The sequence below is a fragment of the Embiotoca jacksoni genome, unplaced genomic scaffold, assembly GCF_022577435.1.
Source record: "Embiotoca jacksoni isolate LCO1_2020_lvr unplaced genomic scaffold, fEmbJac1.0.p SCAF_75, whole genome shotgun sequence".
NCBI lineage: Eukaryota > Metazoa > Chordata > Actinopteri > Embiotocidae > Embiotoca > Embiotoca jacksoni.
Window position 1 is genome coordinate 1,001,520 of NW_027185431.1, and position 20,878 is coordinate 1,022,397.

General features: G+C 40.7%; 1 protein-coding gene across 1 annotated transcript; it reads right to left on the reverse strand.

Annotated features, from left to right (window-relative positions):
• Window positions 1-3,888: 3,888 nt before the first annotated feature.
• On the reverse strand, window positions 3,889-16,186 carry nrn1a (neuritin 1a). Its single transcript, XM_069177527.1, has 3 exons — window positions 15,877-16,186; window positions 9,473-9,620; window positions 3,889-6,655 (listed from the first exon to the last, which is right to left on the reverse strand). Exons 1-3 carry the CDS (start codon window positions 15,929-15,931, stop codon window positions 6,427-6,429), a joined length of 432 nt encoding a protein of 143 aa, XP_069033628.1. The 5' UTR covers window positions 15,932-16,186; the 3' UTR covers window positions 3,889-6,426.
• Window positions 16,187-20,878: the final 4,692 nt, after the last annotated feature.

The following is a 20,878-nucleotide window of genomic DNA, read 5'->3' on the forward strand; positions in this document are numbered from 1 at the left end:
ATGAATCTGAATCCTCTGATTGATCGCCGTCGGACGGATGATGGACGGCTTTGAAACAGGATCCAGATCAAAGCAGGGACGTCAGGTCGTCCTCCTCACGTTCTTCCTCCTCGTCAAGACGTGTCTCAGATCTACTCTGAGTCGGTTTCAGTAATCTGCAGCTTTAAAGGAAGACGTTGACAGTCCTGTTAAACACGTCTTCACTTCCTGTCCGTCTGCAGCTCTTCAGGTAGAAACCAGCGACGTCCAGGAACCTCCGACAAAACCCGACCGATCCAACGTCCCAACCACGTTTAACTTCATCTCTGAGCTTTAGAGGAGCTGGTGGATGATCACAGAGCGAGGCTAACTGTTTCCCCCTGTTTACAGTGTTTGTGCTAAGCTAAGCTAACCAGCTGCTGGCTGTAGAATCTTTTTTTTATGTGATAAATAATCAAAAACAAACACAGAGACACAACGACCATCGATGAACGCTCATATTATCTTTAATTTGTGGAGAAAACCAAACTTTTCCGAGCAGTTTGTTCCTGATGGTCTGAAACGCTGCAGAGCTGCTGTCAGAACCTCAGCTGACCCACTAATCTGCTTCCTCCAGATGAAATGTGGGCCGGCGGCTCCAAGTGAGAACTTGTGACCCATTTAAACATCAGCAAACTCCGTTTTAGCGTCCCGCGTTGCGACAAACCGCCGGACACACTTACCGCCGGCCGGCCTTCTTCCACCCAACAGCCGACACCGCTCACGACCTCGATTAGCGTCCCGCCGAGTCTCACGTAATTCTGTTCTGGAGTCAGCGGGTCGAGAGCCGCCCCATTTACACCCAGAGCCGAAATCCCACCGAAGTCACTGGATGTTAATTTAGGTTCAGCAGAGCTGCCGGCCCGCTTCGACTTTTCAGAAATGAAACGTCTGATTTCAGGAAGTCCTGCAGCCGGACTCGGTTCTGTTTCTACTGCTCACATGACGGCCCGTTCCCGGGGAATATTCTTCACTCTGAACTCAATAAGCAGAATATTTCTTATATAAATCACAGACTGTTTATAAAAGTGTTCGTAGCTTCCAAGTCTGAAAAATGAGTCCGATCTAATGAATGAGGGATTATTTTCAGATGGACCTCCAGAAAACTAATAAGAAGGAGTGACTTTAGCTAACAACACCGAGATAACTGATGGACACATTTTATTCACTTTGGATTTGATGACAGAAGTTGAATGGGAGTCTATGGAGCCGGAGGCTTTTTGGAGCCGACCTCTAGTGGCACTCGCTGGTATTGCAGCTGAAGACACTTCTGGATCAGAACCATTTTACAGACCTGAAGCTACGAACTCTTTAATAAACAGTCTGTGATCTGAACCAACCGTCATGAAGCCTCTGGTTTGGATATTCATCGCCATCACGATGCGTCGTTTCGAAGCCTTTTCATCCCGTTTCAAACACACAGGTTACATCAGCTGAGTCCGTGAGGGTTCGGTTCTCCGGACTCAGGGTTTCAGATCTGGTCTCAGGGTTTCAGATCCGGTCCAGGTCTCTTCTCGGCGTCTTGGTTTAGTTTCTGGTGTTTCCTGTTGAACTCAGAGCTGTTTGTGAGGACGTCGTGACTGCAGCCTCGTCACATGTGTGAGTGGGAAAATATGAGTGACACCTCTCTGGGGTTCTGGCAGATCTCCACACACACTCTGTAACAGTGATATCCAGCAGCAGTCGGCACAGCTGCTACATTTCAGCTCTCTGCTGCACCACTTAATTAAACATTCGTCTCCTCTTATTTCAATTCAAATCCATTTTTCTGCTCATTCTGACTTCTTTCAGTGTTTTTTTTAATGTTTCAATTTATTTTTGGAAACCACAAGTTTCAAAGACGTCTTTGACATCTGAGTGCATTCTTCTGTTTAGACATAAAATGTCTTTCTGGACATTTTGTGTCTCCTTCTGGTTCTTATATGTCTCTTTGTAGACAGTTTGAGTCTATTTCTGGTCCTTTATTTCTCTTTTTGGACATTTTGAGTCTATTTCTGGTTCCTTTGTGTCTTTTTCTGGACGTTTTGTGTCTCTGACTTTGTAACAAGACATCTGAACAGTTAATTCAAACAAACCTCTTGACAGAGGCCCCTGATGCTTCCTGGTGCTTCGGGCCGTCTAATAACCCTCCATGTGCAGATTGAATATTCTCCCACAGCTGGTCCTTTACATGAAACTATGTAAATTCACGTTAGGACCCCCCGCCGGTCCCCGAGCCCCAGTTTGAACCCCTCTAAACCAGATCACATGATATGACATTCGAATCTAATCTCGCTCAAATCATAAAAAAGACAAGAACAAATGAGGCGAAGTCATCGGAGCTCCTGTTCTCGCTGTTGTTTTGTGGCAGGAGATTGACTGGATGAAAAAACAGGGTCAGACTATTAGAAGACTCCAAATCCCGCGGGACGTCCTCCATCTCCCGGCTTCCCTCCGTCCATTTTTAATGAGCAGCTCGCCTCAAATCCCGCCTGCTCCTGTTTCTTCCTACAGGCGATAAATGCAGCTCAGGATTTTTAAATTAATTTTTTTTAATTTCCAGGAATATTTTTTGGGTGTAAATATCACAATATTTCAAAACAAAAACTTTAAAATGTTTTATTTTTAACACAACATTCATAGAAAAAAGCGATATTTTTTTTAATATATTTGAATAAAAATGAGATAAAATGGAATATTTTGAGAAATTTAGCTTGCTACTGAAAAATTACTGTCTGATATTTTGGTGTTTTTAGTGTATTTTAAATTTCTGTGGCTCCATAAAAGTATTGTCAGGTTAGATTTTTTTCTTTTGGACCCCTCTAATGAGAAACAATATGCATTGATTTCTTTTAGGGGAGATAAAAATACTAGATTTGAACAGTGAATGTCCTGCTGAATGAAATAAGAGTTGCATCCTGCGTGTTTGACGGGGAGAAGCTTCCCGGGCCGCAGACAGACGCCATTTTCTACCTCACTTCACTTCCCATCACATCCATATTAATGCAGAAACACACCGTGCGTTGGTTTCCCTCGGGAACCTGCAGCACACAAACTGCTGCCCGGATGGAAATCTGCCTGAGCTTCATTAAACCTTAATGAATTTAAACAGCTATAGAACGACTCCAACACTTTGCTATAGAATAACTAGGAGGCCTTGAAGGTGTTTCTCATGCAGGGACGTCCAGCTGATGCAGCAAAAAAAAAAAAAGGCTCTAACAGGTCCACCAATATTAAACAAATACAGGTTATATTACAAGTAAATCCCTTTAAAATATAAGAAATCTATAAAAGACATAAATTGCTTTGTATTATCGTCTGTGGATCCCCGTAATATCCGGAAATATCCTCAAATTATCATTTAGGGATGTTATTAATGAAATATGATAAAGTCTGAATAAAATCTGTCTGCCTTTAGAAATATTTCCATTTGTAATCATCTTATTAACGTTTATTTTTTATACCCAAAGAGTATCTTTAATGTTAACATTATGATTTGAAGTTTAATGTTTCCTCCTGCAGAATAAAAACAGGTGGATTCTGGGAAATTTACAGTCATTTTAAAAATTGCCATAAAACACAAAATCTGTTTTTTCACCACAGATTTCCTTCAACAAAAACAAATAAGTTTTACGTCAGGACATGCAGTCAGCCTTCCTCCTCCTCCTCCTCCTCCCCCTCCCCCTCCTCCTCCTCCCCCTCCTCCTCTTTGTCTCGATCAATATAAACCGAGAGCTGAGACGTGTGGCAGCTCAGGGACTCTCCCTCATTAATAATGAATACACTCCGAACCGGCGCTGAGGAGGAAGACTCCATCATCTCCGATGCCACCAACCAGACTTCATGGAAAAAAATACAATTTTAATCCCCGATTAAAACCACAGCACACACTTATTTTCAAACATTTTATTTATTACTCTTTATCATTTTAGCAATCTTTTATACTTTTTTTTATATCTCAGTAGGCCTATAATCTGTAAAGTCTTGTGTTAAAACTGTCTGGAATAGACTATCTATAATAGAGCGATATTTTTAAACTTTTATTTTCTCAAAATCCTTTTTCATATACATATTCTCTTGTTAAATGATTTTTGGAATAAGTCCTCTTTTATTATTTTTTTTAAACTCTTTTTGTTTTGCAACATCCCCATAAACAAACAGAGAGACAAACAAACCAACAAACGAACCAACAAACAAACAAACGTAAGTACACATCTTTTTGTCAGAAGGCAGTGGAAACGTCGTCGGTGCCTCGGCAAAGAAATAAACAACCTCTTGGAATTTATTTGACGGTATTTATGACGTTTATGATGCTACTGCAGCTATTGTCGGGACTCTTGCTTTTTAATCTAACATACAGACCTAAAATATATCACCGCTAAAGTCGACTAGGATGAATCACTGCTATGAAGAGGGGGGATGCGCTCAATGGCAACAGTCACGTCACTCTTCAGCCACGGTTTGGTTTGTTTTTTCTTGTTTTTTTTCCCCCTAGCTACGCTGGCCAAAAAGTCACGACTTCGTATTGCTGTCGACATTTAAAAAAACAAGGATTCTTCCGCTAACCGTTTTGGCTCCTTCACCAGTAACAGGTGTTTCTGCTGATGTGGACGGACGGCAGAAACAACGACCGCCAACGCCGAACTAAAGTTGATTTCCACTCGTTGCTACTTTCACGGTCCAAAACATACTCCAGAGTTTCCGTCGTACGAATCCGACGGCGGTTTTTAATCGGAACTTTGAGCTCGTTTCTTGTGTGATTTCAGGAAATGGCCCCAAATATCTGAAGCAAGAAAAACTGTTCAACATTTTTCATTGTACTTAAGGTTCACTTGCTACGAGACCTTTAACTTCAATTCAGGTTTATTTCTCAACAACTTTTCTACTTGAAAGGGATTTTTTTCCGATGAAAAGTGAAACCCAACTGTGCTAACTGTCATCAAAGCTAACCCGAAGCTGTTGGCTAACCGGGCCTTCACACGTATTAGCTGCTAAACAAACGGTTCGCTAACTTGACACAATCCCAAATTAGCTGCTAACGCAAACATCGTCTGTTTTAGCCTCTAAGCTGTCAATTAACCATTTTATCTTTTTTTTTAACTGCACTAAACTGTTAGCAAAGCAGGTCGATCTATTTGAACTATTAAACTGTTTCTGTTTCACCAAAGTGACTTAAAAATCGGACTCAATTCCACAAATACGTTTTAGCTTCGAACTGACTTGTTAGCAAATCTGAGCTGCTGAATTTTGTCGTTAGCTAATCTAAATCAATGGTGATTCATTTTGGATCTATAATTTTCTGGTTCGTGATAGCTTTATTTTTAGGTTTATTTGTATTACCGTCAACAGCGTCCAGCTGTCACCAGAGTCGGAGCTCATTTCCTGAAATGTTGTGAGAGTTTCTGAACTGATATCATGCAGGTTAACTTCCGTCGAAAATGTTCTTTAAAGAAAAAGCAGGCTTTATACTCGACTACGTCCCGGCACCTCAGAGTTCGGCGGGTTAAAAACAAAAAAAGGACTGCGGTCACGCCAGAAACCCGCGGAGCGAGATCTCTTCACCGGGTGTTTTAATAAAGTGGTAGGAAGCTAGCCAGCTCAATAAACGACGGTAAAAAACTATAAATTTAGGAATACTGAGGGCTCACGATTGACTGCAAGCCATGCGGCATGGGTCAAAGGTCACTACTGCCATCGCAGGTGTTGCTCCCGGCCTGTAGACGTCGCCGGTGTGACCGCAGCCCGAACACAATAAACAGCCAATACGAGTACAAATATTAAATCACCATCGAGCATTCGGTCCATCAAATCTAACACGCTTCAATACCAAAAAGGAAAAAGTGTCCGTGATGAGAAGGAGGCGACGGGTCCGCGACGGGTCGGAGGCCTCGGCTGTCTTATTGATTTAGTTTCGTTAACCTCAGCCTGGCGTTACACGTGAATATGAACCCTCGGCTATATGGAACCCCTAAAATGCAGCCTGATAGCGGGTCAGCACCCTGCGGTCGTACGGTGTGCCCGGGCCTAGCCTACTACACATCAATAATTAATTTTAATACTGGGTAATTCCACGAGTGTAAAGCGGGCAAGAATCCATCAAATTTTCATCTTTGTCATCTTTTCAGCTGGACGGCGTGTTGAATATTTCATGTCGCCGACCCGCGGTCAGGTCGGCGTGTGATTGGATGAGCGCTGCGGGAGTGGCGGCCAGCAGAAGTCCCAGGAAGGCAAACCGGGCCGCCGCTCAGCCGTGTCGTAGTAAAAATCCATTTGGGGCGTATTTTCTCGTGATGAATTCAAACTCAGTCCTTGAAGTTGTTGTTTTTTTCCGTATCGAAGAGCAGCTAGCGCTCTTTTTCTATTTTTTTCATTTGGGTTTGTTTCCTCTTTTTTTTTTTTTTTTGGACTTCTTTTTTTTCCTGGTTTGTGTTAAAACGCCAGCCAAGTCAGTATGGTGGGCAGCGTGGTGAGGACCAGGGCGAGGCCTCTGGCGTCCGCAGATCTGGGGGCTCCGTTGCCGCCGCCGCAGAGTTCAAACAAATTCCCACGGAAATTCAGGTTGCGGGACTCCTTTTTCAGTTTGTCCCAGAGGTCCGTCACTCCCTCCTGGCAGTCCGCCAGCGCCGTCGTGGCACAAGAGTGGAAGTTATCCCAGTAACTGGCAGGAGAAAAGACAGCAAGCATTAGCAACACAAGCTTTGGACCGCAGTAGACCGGTTTTAAACTGAAGACATCAACCAGCGAGGAAGCAGAGCCAAGAGTGGAAGTCGTCCCAGAATCTGGCACCGCAGAAAACTCAGCGGGGAAAAAGCTTATGAAGACACAGCCGGTGAACTTCATCTACTTTATATATTCCAGGAAAACAACATTGAGGCAAAGTGTGCCGGAGCCCAGAAACGACCTCGTTTCCATCGGCGACGAGCAAAAGGACAGAAATTCTAAAGACTTCCTCACAGAGCTCGTGTGCTTTCATTTTTTTGGGACATTTTGAATTAGAGAAAATATATTTAGAAATTAACCAGAAAATAAATGCAAAAAATAAAAAGTGTCAAATTACCGATATTTCCTTTTAGTTTTAAGTATTCAAACTTCTTACAAACTAAATCTGCTGTTTGTCTGAAACATATAAACTTTATAGACTGAATTTAAAGAAACAGAAAATACTTACAAAATACCTGAAGCACCATTTTGATGTAATTTCACGTACTTTTTTAGTACTACTTTTTTTTTTTTTTACTTTTTAGTTTACTTAAAGTTTTCTGCTGCTTAATACTTTAAAAAAATTCAGTGTAACTTATTGTATTTTTTAAAATTTATATTTCCTGTTTTGTCTCTCCTTTAATCTCCACCTCTCATGTCCATCTTTCTTCCACCCTCCTCCCAGTTAACGTGAGGCTGACACCAGCCTGCCCACCGACGCGTGCTGCCACACACACACACACACACACACACACACACAGACACACACACACACACACACACACACACACACACACACACACACACACCGTATCTAATCCAATCTTCCAATCTGCTCTTATTGATGTTGACCTCCTGAACCGAGCCGTGTCGATGCTACATCTCTGAGCAATTAACGTGTGTGTGTGTGTGTGTGTGTGTGTGTGTGTGTGTGTGTGTGTGTGTGTGTGTGTGTGTGTGTGTGTGTGTGTGTGTGTGTGTGTGTGCGGGGAGGCGTATTAACGCGCCCTTCCTGCCACGCCTCAACACCGCTGTGATGGAGCTGTCACTGAATTAAAAAATCATGTGTGTGTGTGGAGGGGTTAGGGGGGGGGAGGGGGAGGGGGGGTCTCCATGCTGCAGCATGCCATCTGGTGCCCACCCGGTCTGGGTGGTGGTGGGGTGGATTAAAGGGAGGGGGGGTTCAGCTGGGTTGCACATATGCACCCCCGCCCCTCCTAACTACACCCCAGCGCCCCCCCCCCCTCCCCTTCCCCCTCCTCCCAACCCCCACCAGGGTTTGTGGGTAAATTACTCATCTTATTTTCTCAGAGATCAGTTTCAGTCGAGAAAATCTACGATAAAATCACATCATGCATAAACACACACACAAGCACACACACACACACACACACACACACACACACACACACACACACACACAGTTCATACTGCCCAGCAAAAACAAAACCTGACACACGACTTGTTCTAAAAACCTCATCCCACTGTGACCATGTTTCTCTGGACGTGTTGTGTCTCTTTCTGGTTCTTTGATGGTTTCATGTGATTCTATTTCTTTTCAATCACATGTTTTTATGTTTTTAATTCATGGTTAGGTTTTCAAACTACCTCCAGTTGGTACAAATGAACAAAAGATCTTAGAAAGAAACAAAAACTGGTTTAGAAGATGCTACGATTTTTACATGACATTACATTTAGCTGACGCTTTTATCCAAAGCGACCTACAACACACCGATGGTTCACCATCAGGAGCAATTTTAGGGTTCAGTGTCTTGCTCAAGGACACTTAGGCATGTGGACAGGAGGAGCTGGGGAGGTGCATGTTTTTTGGATGTTGGGAGGAAGCCGGAGCACTCGGAGAGAACCCACGCAAGCACAGGGAGAACATGCAAACTCTTTCCTGGTTTGCAGTCTGTAAACAGTTAAAAAAAATTAATTTCTGTAACTCTGACACTGTTTTCCCGTTTTGTAAACGACTGTCTCATTTTATAAAGTCGGACTCCTTCTCACAAACAAAGTGTTTAATCATGTTTGCCGCCGTAATTAATTCAATTGAATCTCTTGTTGTTGTTTTTTTTTACTGCAGCTGCTGAATCCTCCGACCTCGACCGTCCTTCTGATTTTAAGGATGAAACAAAGAGCAGTCGGAGGTAAAAGTCCAGTGTTGTGTCAACCCATCCGTCCACCCCGACCTCCTCCCTGTGCCCACTTTGTGGCTCAATAACGACGTGGCCCGACTTCCTCCTCGGCACCTGTCAAAATGACTGCAGCCATTAGGGGGTGCTGAGACGTAACAGTCATTATACATGTAAATTTGATGCGAACCGGCTTTAAATTGTAAATGTAGGTTGTGAGAACATAAGAAATTACGTGCATGTCAGTTTCATCGACCTTTTTCCGTATCGTTATCTTATGCAGCAGAAATCTGTTTGAGTTTTTTCTACTCGTCTTCCAAGAGAGATCATAAGGAGGCAGAAATGGATGTAATGTGCAGGATGTTGTGGAGCTGCTGATGGGACTGCTTTACATGCTGCAGGCATCAATACAGCATTCATTATGCATTGATGCTGTACAGTTGCAGCAGAGTTGGGATGGAGCATCTCTGGGGATCTCAGAAAGATAAGTGACCCTTAAATGACTTTACAGTCACCTACACATGATGGTTTTCCTCCTGTGAGTCTTTTGTCTTTGACAGTTTAGTAATTTGTTAGTTTTGCACCATTTGATGTTAGACAGTATTTTAAAGGACCATGCTTCTGTTTGTGCTTCAACGTACCTGCAGATCATGTGCAGGTTCTCCCTGTCGTCCAGGTCCTGGGGATAGTTGGCCATGTCGTCCCCCAACTGAATCAGACAGTCCGAGAAGCCTTTGAACACGGAGTTACATTGACCGGCGCTGACCAGCACCGTCTGCAACACCGAGACTGCAGAGAGGAAGAGGAGCGAGGAAGGGCGAGGGAGAGGAAGGTAAGGAAACGGGGAGGAAGGAGGGAGGAGAAAAAAAAGAGAGAAATTTAGATAAACTTCTGTTTGACCTAAAAGGACAAAAGCAGCTCTCTGATTGGCTACATCAACCTTCAGTCATTACATCTGTTTCCTTATTGGATGAACAACATCAGGACCTCCTTCTCGTCTTACGTGTTCATCTAATCGCTGCTAAATTACACAATATTTCAGTATATTTGGGGTTATTAAAGAGATGTGGAACATGTAGGACAGAAAACATGATTTATTTTTCTATACAAATAAAGTTACATTTCAAAATGTGAATTTCTGATACCAACAGAAAGAAATACAGTTTTTTACCCACAAAAAAATTGTTGTCTTTTCATCATAACTTCAGTCTGAGATCAAATTTCATGGACGCTCAGTCAACTTTTTGGTATTTATCTGAATGAAGGTGAAGATTGGATGTTCGGCCCGTGATTGATTGATTTCCCCAAAAACAGGTCTTCTTGAATCTTCTTTTCTAATGAATGAGGGATTATTTTCAGATGGACCTCCAGAAAACTAATAAGAAGGAGTGACTTTAGCTAACAACACCGAGATAACTGATGGACACATTTTATTCACTTTGGATTTGATGAGAGAAGTTGAATGGGAGTCTATGGAGCCGGAGGCTTTTTGGAGCCGACCTCTAGTGGCACTCGCTGGTATTGCAGCTGAAGACACTTCTGGATCGGAACCATTTTACAGACCTGAAGCTACGAACTCTTTTATATCCAGTCTGTGGTCTGAACCATGTTTATTCTTGTTGATAACGTCGTACCGAGTGGACAGATTGTGATCACGGGCCGAACATCCAAACCTTCATGTCAGTCGCTTTATCTCAGGACCGTTATGAAACTGTGTTTGTTATGTGTGTATGAAGCGTGCTGTTGTTGAATCATGTCATGTAGAAGCTGAAGAACACGTCACATGTTAAGTGCACGCTGATATAATCACACGTCTGTATACATGAGAGCGTGTGTGTCCAATCAGCCGGGTCACCTCCCCAATGCACCTTTAACAGAGACCATAAAACACTCCACGGGTTGCCAGGTCTGACACGCCTCCACCCCCCTTTCCAGCCACACACACACACACACACACACACACACACACACACACACACACACACACACACACACACACACGCAGAACCTCTGTTAACTCTGTGTGTGTGTGTGTGTGTGTGTGTGTGTGTGTGTGGTTGGTTGGTTAAGCAGGGGATCGGGCTGATTGATTAGTTTGGATAGTAACACGGCTGCTGTCCGGTTCCACTCGATCAGTCTGTGGACTAACACAGCATGACGTGTAGGACGGGACACGGCTGTTAGAGGAGGACGGGGGGGTGAAAGCTGCCCCCCCCCAACACCACATATATAATCTACATGACTATATATGTGTAGTCTCATTTCTCCTGACGTAGCACTTTTTCTGTCATTATAATGTATATTTGTGGTGCTTAAAGCAGCTATAATCTATATATTTATAATAATGTATGAAAAGAGGACGTGAAAGGTGTTTAACTGTGTAGCATCGTTTTCAGAAAACAGGCAGGCAGCGGATTTTCAGAATAAAAGCCTCAGTGTGCTGCTAAATCGCAGGATATTTGACTCAGGAGGAGGTGGAGACCAAAAACAGAGATGTAAATCATCACGTTATGATTGGAGTCAGATGTAGCCGATGTTTTCTGGGTGACACGAGAAACTAAAAGTAAAATGTAAAGTTTATTATCAGTTTCTCTTTCTCACCAACAATTAATCGATCGATTTTTAACTTTATCTCTTAACATTATCTCTATTTATCTCACTTTGTTTTTATTTGTTATTCATTTCTTTCATATATTGATTATTTTTTTTATATATTGTTTGCTCAGTAATGAATCTATTTCTATTCTTAATGGATAATATCTCGATAATGATGTCTTTAAATTAACTTTGTTATCGACCCCACCGCTCGTCTGTTTGAACGCCGTTCGATCGTCTCCCATGATGCTCCTCTGCAGATGTTTCCAGAGGTTCCTCTGGTGGTCTGAGACACCGATTTTATAACTTTCATTTTATTCTGCCGAAATCTTGTGTGATCCAAAAAAACTGTCAAACCGAATTTTTGTTTTTCAACCCAAAAAAAAAATCGTTTTTAGGTGCATTTGATTTGTTCAAACTTGAAGCCCAAAACCTCCAAGAAAAAGCAACATCTAAACATGAATCTCCAGAACAGCCACCAAATCTGCAAAATGTTTTCACATAAAAACCTCTTTATTACATGACAAGCATTCAGCCTTCGTTTAAAAAAGAAAAATATAAATTATTTATAATAATAATAATAATAAAAACAGTTTCCAATGATTTGTATGAAAGATGAAAGACAGATATCTGGAATATTTTCTGTTTTTGAGGTTTGAATCCAACAAAGAGGAAAAAGTGTGATATAATGAGATATAAATCATATTTTTTTTAAACATCAGTGATTTAATGAAGCGTTTGAACGACACTCAACAAATACAAAATAAAAGGCAGCAGCCATCTAAACAGAAGAATATGAAATATGAACATGTAGTCGGGTTAGAAATGAATGTTTATATATTCAGGCTGTAAATGAACAGTGTGGGTGTTAATGAATGCAACATAAATAAATAGAAATGAACCTTAAAGCTGCTTAAAATGCAAACTGTGAGATAAAGGATCCTTTGCTTGAATTTTAATTTCCTCAGTTTTATATTTAATTCTCTCTACATTTGATTTTTATTACATTCCTGCAGTTCTGGGTTTTTTTTGGACATTAAATTGAACTGCAGTGTGTTTATAAATCATCTCTTTAATGTCCCCATATTCCTCACAGCACTTTTCTTATTCAAACCACATTTTATATTTATTCTTATTATGATTTCTTAGAATATGTTTTATCTTAAAGCAGATTTTTTTTTTTGTCAGGTTATAAATTCTGCATCCTGTTGCGTTTTTTTGTTCTTGTTGCTGCAAAGATTTCTTCTGATGTTTAATCTGAACGGATGAATGAATGAAAGCCCCCCCCTCCCCCCACCGCCTCCTCTCTCTATTGTTTCTGGTGGTGTCTCTCCACCACTGTATGTTGGAAGCATTACATCATCTCTAAGCTGCATGATGTTGCTGCAACATGCACCGAACTCTCTGCAGCACTGAAGGTATTATTATTAATATTATTATAAATATTATTATTGGCAATAAAAAGCAGAAAATCAGCTCCAAACTAAATGTATACACGAAGTGGCCCCTCCACACTTTCACTCTTCTTCAATATCACCTTTTAATCTGCTTCCAACGACCAATAAATAATATTTAAATTCAGTTTTCTTCAGGCTGTTTTAAATTTTCACAACATGCATCAATTATTAATACAAATGTATTCACAATTTTTGTGCATTATTCTGATTAATGTTTAGGAGTTTTTTGTTTCACTTTGAGCCTAAAAAAAATAACATTTGTTGTATCTTTATTATTTTTGTGGATTTGATTTACATTTTTCTTCCATCTTGTTCTCAGCTGCAGTTGAGTCCGTTTTCATTCGTTTTTGTCACCTTTAATTTCCATTTCTCCCCCAAATCATGTTTCATTTTTATTTTCGTTCCCCAACTCTCTTAAAAAATACTCCCCTCCCCCCTCTTCCACCACATCTATAATTCTTTTATTTTATTTTATTTTATTTTATTTGTAAATATATATTTCCTGGTTTATTTCTGTTCAGTGAAATCAGGACAAAAAGAGATGCACGCGCATACATTTTTTTTTTTCTTTTTTCAGTTCACTCCTCCCATCAAGCACGATCGCACTCATTCACCCCACCTCCACACACACACACACACACACACACACACACACACACACACACCTCCACACACACACACACACACACACACACACACACACACACACACACACACACACACACACACACACCTCCACACACACACACACACACACACACACACACACACACCTCCACACACACACACACACACACACACACACACACACACACACACACCTCCACACACACACACACACACACACACACACCTCCACACACACACACACACACACACGCACACACACACGCACACGCGTGCACACAGTTGCCTGCAGTGTATCGATGCCAGAAGCAGCGTGTTGGACACACCCACCTCAACACACACACACACACACACACACACACACACACACACCTCAACACGAGCTCGTTTTCCGGCGTAAAAATAGAAAATTACAACCAAAAAAATAAAATGCAACAAATGAACTCACTTCCGTCTAAAATCCTTCTGTAAGAATCATCTGCACCCACGTGACCTCAACCAAACAGTACAAACGGATTAATTTCACCAGTCTGAAGACGTGTTTTTGAGATCCACTGTTCAGTAGAAATAACTCGGGGCTTCATGTTTTTTCTGTCAGGTGTGAATGTGCTGCAGCAGCGCGCCAAACCTGCAGCCAATCACACTGCAGCAAATCAAACGAGACAAATTAAAGAGCAAAAGACCAACAAACCGCAGCGAAGATTAAACGAGGAACAGAGGAGAGATTTCACATCCAGGCCGATTAATCGATTTAATTAAACTTCACTGTGACAGTCAGTCTGATGAATCAATCTGCAGCTGGTGGCGGTGAAATGTAAAAATAGCACAAAACACATATTTATCTTTTATTTTCATCGAATTCTTCTTCTGATGTTTTACATTTTTGACGTGATTTGATTTCACCGGTTCGTTCCTGCGGACCGTACCGGACCGGACCGGACCGGACCGGGAACACCGAACCCCTCTAACAATAGCACCGAGGAGGATTCTGCTCCCTGAATAATTCAGCATTTCTCTGCACACACACACACACACACACACACACACACACACACACACACAGACACACACACACACACACACACACACACACACACACACACACACACACACACAGAGCCCTCCTCCACAGCGTCGTTATGCAATGCAACAGCACAAACAACAGTCATCTCCATATTCCCTTATTTCCAGATATTAGACGGATCCCGGAGCTGTTTTTTCTGTCCCGCTGCAGATCTGTTGCTGCTGCGTTTAAAAAACAACAACAACAACAGGCTGCTGAGAGATATTTACAGGCATCATTTTTAACATTAAGGTGTTATTTCCTGCGTGCACGAGGCGGGTGCACGGCCGATTCTTGTACGTACGAAAAGAGAAAATTAAAGAGATGCATTTTTAGTTTTTTTTTTTTTTTTCATTTTAGCAGCAAAGATTAAAAAAACAACAACTAGCAGATGAAATGTGTGTTTTTGGTGTTTTTATTGCGGGTGTGCCTCCCTGCTGCCCCGCACACTCCGGCACGCGCCAGCAAACCGCAGAAAAACGGACATTTTTTTCGCGTCTAATTCCTGATTAACCTGCAGGCCTGTTTCCTCTGCAGCTTCTCCAACACACCGAAAACACAACAGAACACCCGGAAGATCTGAGCTGCATGAAAAACAACTGCTTTTTATTTATTTTTAACGTTTATGACGCAAAATTCTGTCAGAATAAATGAAATTTGTTGCAGGAAAAAAAAAAATGCAGCAAATGCCTCCAGTTTGGGACAAGCGAGGGGGAGGTGGGGGAGAGGAGGGGAGGAGGGGAGAGGGAGGGGCGGGAGGTGGGCATTCCCCTTGTTAGCACACACACACACACACACACACACACACACACACACACACACACACTGGCGTCACGCACTGTGAATGTGAAGTGCAGCCCGTTAAAAGGAGCTTCACATGCCTTCAAACCAGGAAACTACCGGCACAAATACTAAATCAAATCTTTATGAAATCTAATTCATCATCATTAAAAACGAATTTAAGTTTGCACAGATGGAATTAACTGAAATTAAAACGGATATTTAAACAAAACTTATTGTTTTCTGCAGCCAGAAAAAAAGAAAATGATATTAAAAGTGTTTTTTAAAAGAGACTTTAAAGATGAAAGCTGATCATCGGTGAAGGTTAAAATATCAAATAGAATCTTAGCAGCTTAAAAAACGATTTAAAACAGCAGAATGCAGCAAGAAAATGAAGATTTACATCCTGGAAAATAAACCCAAATAAAAAGGAGGAGAAATCTGAGCGTCGCCTCGTTCTGTCAGATCTACCATCAAAAATAAAAAGACCAAATGAGTGGAATGAAATAAATGTTTGTCTCACCGATGTGTAGAGCTACGAAGAGTGCGAGACATTTGGAGGACCAGGTTACTCCCATCCTCTGCGTCCTCCTCTCACCATGAGAGCAGAGATGAACAAAGTTGGAGCCGCTGAGGAGGTGCCGCACATTCCCCGCAAAAAACACACGACAACACGGCCGCAAACAGCTACATCCAGCACCGCAGAGTCCCGCACCGCAGAGTCCCGCACCGCAGAGTCCCGCACCTCGCTGCCGCTGCGCCTCGGCTCCTCGCGCTCTGCACGTCGTCTGTCCTGCGCGCGGCTCTTCGGCTCTGTCGCGCGCTGCTCTGCGCTTCCTGCCTGTTTTTACGCGTCTGGAGAGGAAAACTAAAAGAGAGAGAGAAAGCCCCTCCCCCCGCCCCCCAACCCTCCTCCCTCCTCCTCGTAACTATTATTATTATTATTATTATTATTATTATTATTATTATTATTATTATTATTATCTGACTCTTCATCATGATTTCATTTCAAACTTTTCAGGAGAAAATCAATGAAACGTGACGTTAAACGTGTTTCTGCTTCTCTGCAACAGTAAACTCAATATTATTAATAATCACATGATTTATCTGACGTCATAAATACATGACAAATAAAACAAATTAACATTTTCTCCTGATAAAAATAGTGAAAACGTGTGACATGTAAAAGGCCTCATACACACACTTTTTACTAAATCAGTCACTTAGATGGAAATAAATACTATTTTATACTTTTAATAATTTAACTTGTAAAATATTATCAGTTATCCAGAGAAGTTAGAAACAAAAAATGTAAATTAAATTGATTGTATTTTGCTAAATTGAGTTGTTTAGTTGTAGCAGCTGGGTGACAGTTAGATACTAAAAATGATTTTTGTATTTTATTGGGTTCATTTCTGTGTGAGGTCAAACAGGTGACCTGATCCTGCTCTCTGATTGGTTGCATCCTGGACTCTTTCATCTTCCTCAGTAAAACCCAGAATACAATTTAACATTTTAACATTCATTGATATTTTAATGTGGTTTTCTCTTATTTTAGTCACTGTACTTGTTTTCGGGAGCTCGTTACCATGGTGATTTTGCACCATAAAAAGACGAGCGGATTGATTTTTAATTTATCATTGTTGCTTTTATTTGTTGACGTCACATTTTTGGACATATTTTAAATAAATACATGAAGTCACTGAAAATAAATCCACATGGACTTTTTCTCTCTCGAGAACTCGAACACCGACCAAAACCAACCTCTGACCTCTGACCTCTGACCTGCACACACTTCGTTTGTGTCACTTTGTAGTCGTCTCTTTAAGTTAAAAGAAGAAGTTAAAAGTCAAAGCACTTTAACTTCCTGTTTAATATTCTGATTTAATATTTATTCTGTCAGGATGAGTAAAACTAAGTGAGGAAAGACCACACACACACACACACACACACACACACACACACACACACACACACACACACACACACACACACACACACACACACACACACAACAGTGTCATAGTGTGTTTGTGACTAAATTACACAACATGGGGATCTCGTCTCCTCCAGCTGACGTCAGCAGAATCTGAAACAAATCAACTCTTTCTCTGCTGAATATTAACACAGATGTTAGTCTGAGGTGATGCAGCGCTGCAGCAGGAGGAGAACACACACACACACACACACACACACACACACACACACACACACACACACACACACACGCACACACACAGACACACATGCACACACACACACACACACACACACACACACACACACACACACACACGCACGGGTGTGTGTGTGTGTGTGTGTGTGCATGTGTGTGTGTGTGTGTGTGTGTGTGCGTGTGTGTGTTTGACCCCGTTGTCTAACTTGACCTTCGCACCCTCTTGTCCAATCAGAAGCGGGAGCTGGACTCCCCTCCTGCCCCACTTCTGACTCCTCAGCCTCCAGGTCCTCAGTGACCCCTGCTGGTGAACCACAGGAGCTACACGGCCCACAACTTTTCATGCTACCCCCCCCCCCCCCCAATCACATCTGCTCAAAGGGGAATTAGTTTTATCTTACACGTTTTATCATTTTGCCATTTATCTATTTTATATTGCTTTACTTGTACTTTATCATTTTTGGTTTTCTTTTCTTTCTGATCTATTTAGTTTTATTTATTTTAGTTTTATTGTATATATTTTATGTAGTTATAATTGATTTTGTGTCTGTTAATCACCATTATTTTATTAGTTTATTATTAATTTGTCACCCCTTTTATTGATTCATTCAGCTTCACTTATCCTCCCTGACTCCATTCTTTTTACCGGACAGTGGCGCCCTCTGGTGGTAGCAACACAGAACTGCGGTCATTTTCTTTTCGTCTCATTTTTCAAAAATATTTTTAGAATTACTGTCCTTTAAAAACAAAACAAGTTAACTAGTTTGTGATATTTTACTGTTTTCTTACTGAAATTTCACTTTTTATAGATTTAAAAAGAAAATCAGATACAATTTTAAGACAAAAATGTCCTAATTTAAAAAAAAAGTTTGTAATCTAAATTTACCTCAGAGCTTTTCATTTTTGTATCATAAATTCGATTTTTCCATGTCATAATTTTTATCACACCTTTCCAGTTTTTCACGTATTGTTTTATTTTATTGTAATTCATGACCACCATTTCTTTATTATGTCTGTTGTTACTGGATTTAACTTGAATTGATTGAATCTTGATGAATTGCTTTCGGTGATCAACTGTTCCACCTGCAGGATTTCACTAAAAGACCTCTTACAAGCTTTTTATGGAGCTTTCAGCCATTTGTGGTGTTTTAGAGCTCTAAGAGTCTTAAAGGGTCGGTTCACCCAAAGTACTACGAATCCTGTTTTCTCACAGTTTAGTGGCGTCGGTACAAAAACCTGATTCTGACCGTCGGAGAAGGATTAAAGGATAAGTATACAGAAGGTATACAGAAGGTATACAGAAGGTATACAGAAGGTATATAGAAGGTATATAGAAGGTATACAGAAGGTATATAGAAGGTATATAGAAGGTATACAGAAGGTGTATATAGAAGGTATATAGAAGGTATATAGAAGGTATACAGAAGGTGTATACAGAAGGTATATAGAAGGTATACAGAAGGTATACAGAAGGTATACAGAAGGTATATAGAAGGTATACAGAAGGTATATAGAAGGTGTATACAGAAGGTATATAGAAGGTATACAGAAGGTATATAGAAGGTGTATACAGAAGGTATACAGAAGGTATACAGAAGGTATATAGAAGGTATACAGAAGGTATATAGAAGGTATACAGAAGGTATATAGAAGGTGTATACAGAAGGTATATAGAAGGTATACAGAAGGTATACAGAAGGTATACAGAAGGTATACAGAAGGTATACAGAAGGTATATAGAAGGTATACAGAAGGTATATAGAAGGTATATAGAAGGTATATAGAAGGTATACAGAAGGTATACAGAAGGTATACAGAAGGTATATAGAAGGTATATAGAAGGTATATAGAAGGTATATAGAAAGTATATAGAAAGTATATAGCGCCCATATTTTTAACGCTTGTTTTCAGTGGAACTACTTTCTGCTGAAGAATCAATTCGGTGAAATCTGCTGACAGACGACTTTCAGCTGTTGAGTGTTGATGAAGACCTCGGAGGAGCAGTTTGACCTCCTGTTCTCACTTCCTCCTCAGAGACCAGTTGACCTGCAGCACTTTACTTTCTCTCCTGTCCTGCTGTCCTCTCTTTGTCCTCTTCTCTCTCTCTTTGTCCTCTTCTCTCTCTCTTTGTCATCTCCTCTCTCTCTTTGTCATCTCCTCTCTCTCTTTGTCATCTCCTCTCTCTCTTTGTCCTCTTCTCCCTCTTTTTGTCCTTCTGTCTTTCTGCCAGGCAGACATGGATTCAGATCTGCTGACAGACCATTAAAAACCGTCCTGATGACTCAGGCAGATTAAATCCAGTCGGAGGTGAGAGACGATGACTCAAACTGAAACCTGAAGACTTTGGTTTGGACATCGCTGCCTGTTCGTCCACAAAATAGATCAAAAACACGTCTGAAGTGTCTTCAGGTCGTCCGCTGGCTGATCAGACGTCTCAGTAACTCTGCTTTCATAGTTTTCAGGTTTTGACGTTCATACTTGTACCGAACTGATAAACTAAGAGTTCAGATTAATTTAGAGGAGGCCGACTCCTCTGTTGGGAACCACTACATTTTTATTCAGCTTTATTTCTTTCTCTTTTTTTTAAATCAAATTTCCATTACTTTTTAATATAATTTGGTTTGGAATTGTAAAGATTTTATGTCTAATAATTTCTATCTGTTCATTTCAGAGTTTTTGTCTTTTTAATGTTTTTTTTGCCTTCTAGATCATATTTTGTGAATTCTTTTAGATCATATTTTTAAATTGTTTTGTTGTTGTTTTATCTCAGACAAAGAATGTCGCATTAATTCTGTCCAATTTCACTTAATAAATATGTTAACTTCTTTGAATACAACAAAGGTTGTTGACATTGAAAATAAATGGAGTGTAAAGTAGATTTGGGGCCTTTTGGCTCAGATATCTGAGTTATTAGCAGCTCCAATAACAAACGATGACTCCTCAGAACTTTTTACATTTACGTTTGAATGATGCAAATTCTTTCACAATTTTTACAGCAAAGTCCCAGAATAGAGAAAAGTTTCAGGAATGATAGATACATTTTTCATTTTTCATTTTAAAATACAGTAAAAGCTCATCAAAAGACATCTGGATGACTCTTTTATAATGTTTCTGACTTTTTGTCTCATTTTTATTTTACCGTTAAATCTCTGGATTTTTGTTTCATCCAAAATGTTTGTCTTTTTCTCTTTAAAATTTCCTTTTGACCTCTGAGTAAAATTTCAGTTTTTATTACCTGTGTTTGTTTAGTTGGGGTTTAAACTCAGATTTAGTCGCCCTCCATCACAGCCGTGGATGTGATGAAGTCTGTGTTGACTGAAGGTTGCTGGTTTGAAACCCAAAGTTAATC

Bases quoted from the DNA above. Each gene is read 5' to 3' on its own strand.
- nrn1a (XM_069177527.1), bottom strand. From the start codon at position 15,931: ATGGGAGTAACCTGGTCCTCCAAATGTCTCGCACTCTTCGTAGCTCTA. The intron at 9,621-15,876 runs GTGAGACAAACA...TCCTCTCTGCAG, and splicing joins CTTCGTAGCTCTACACATCG to TCTCGGTGTTGCAGACGGTG. The intron at 6,656-9,472 runs GTACGTTGAAGC...TTCTCCTGCCAG, and splicing joins AACCTGCACATGATCTGCAG to TTACTGGGATAACTTCCACT.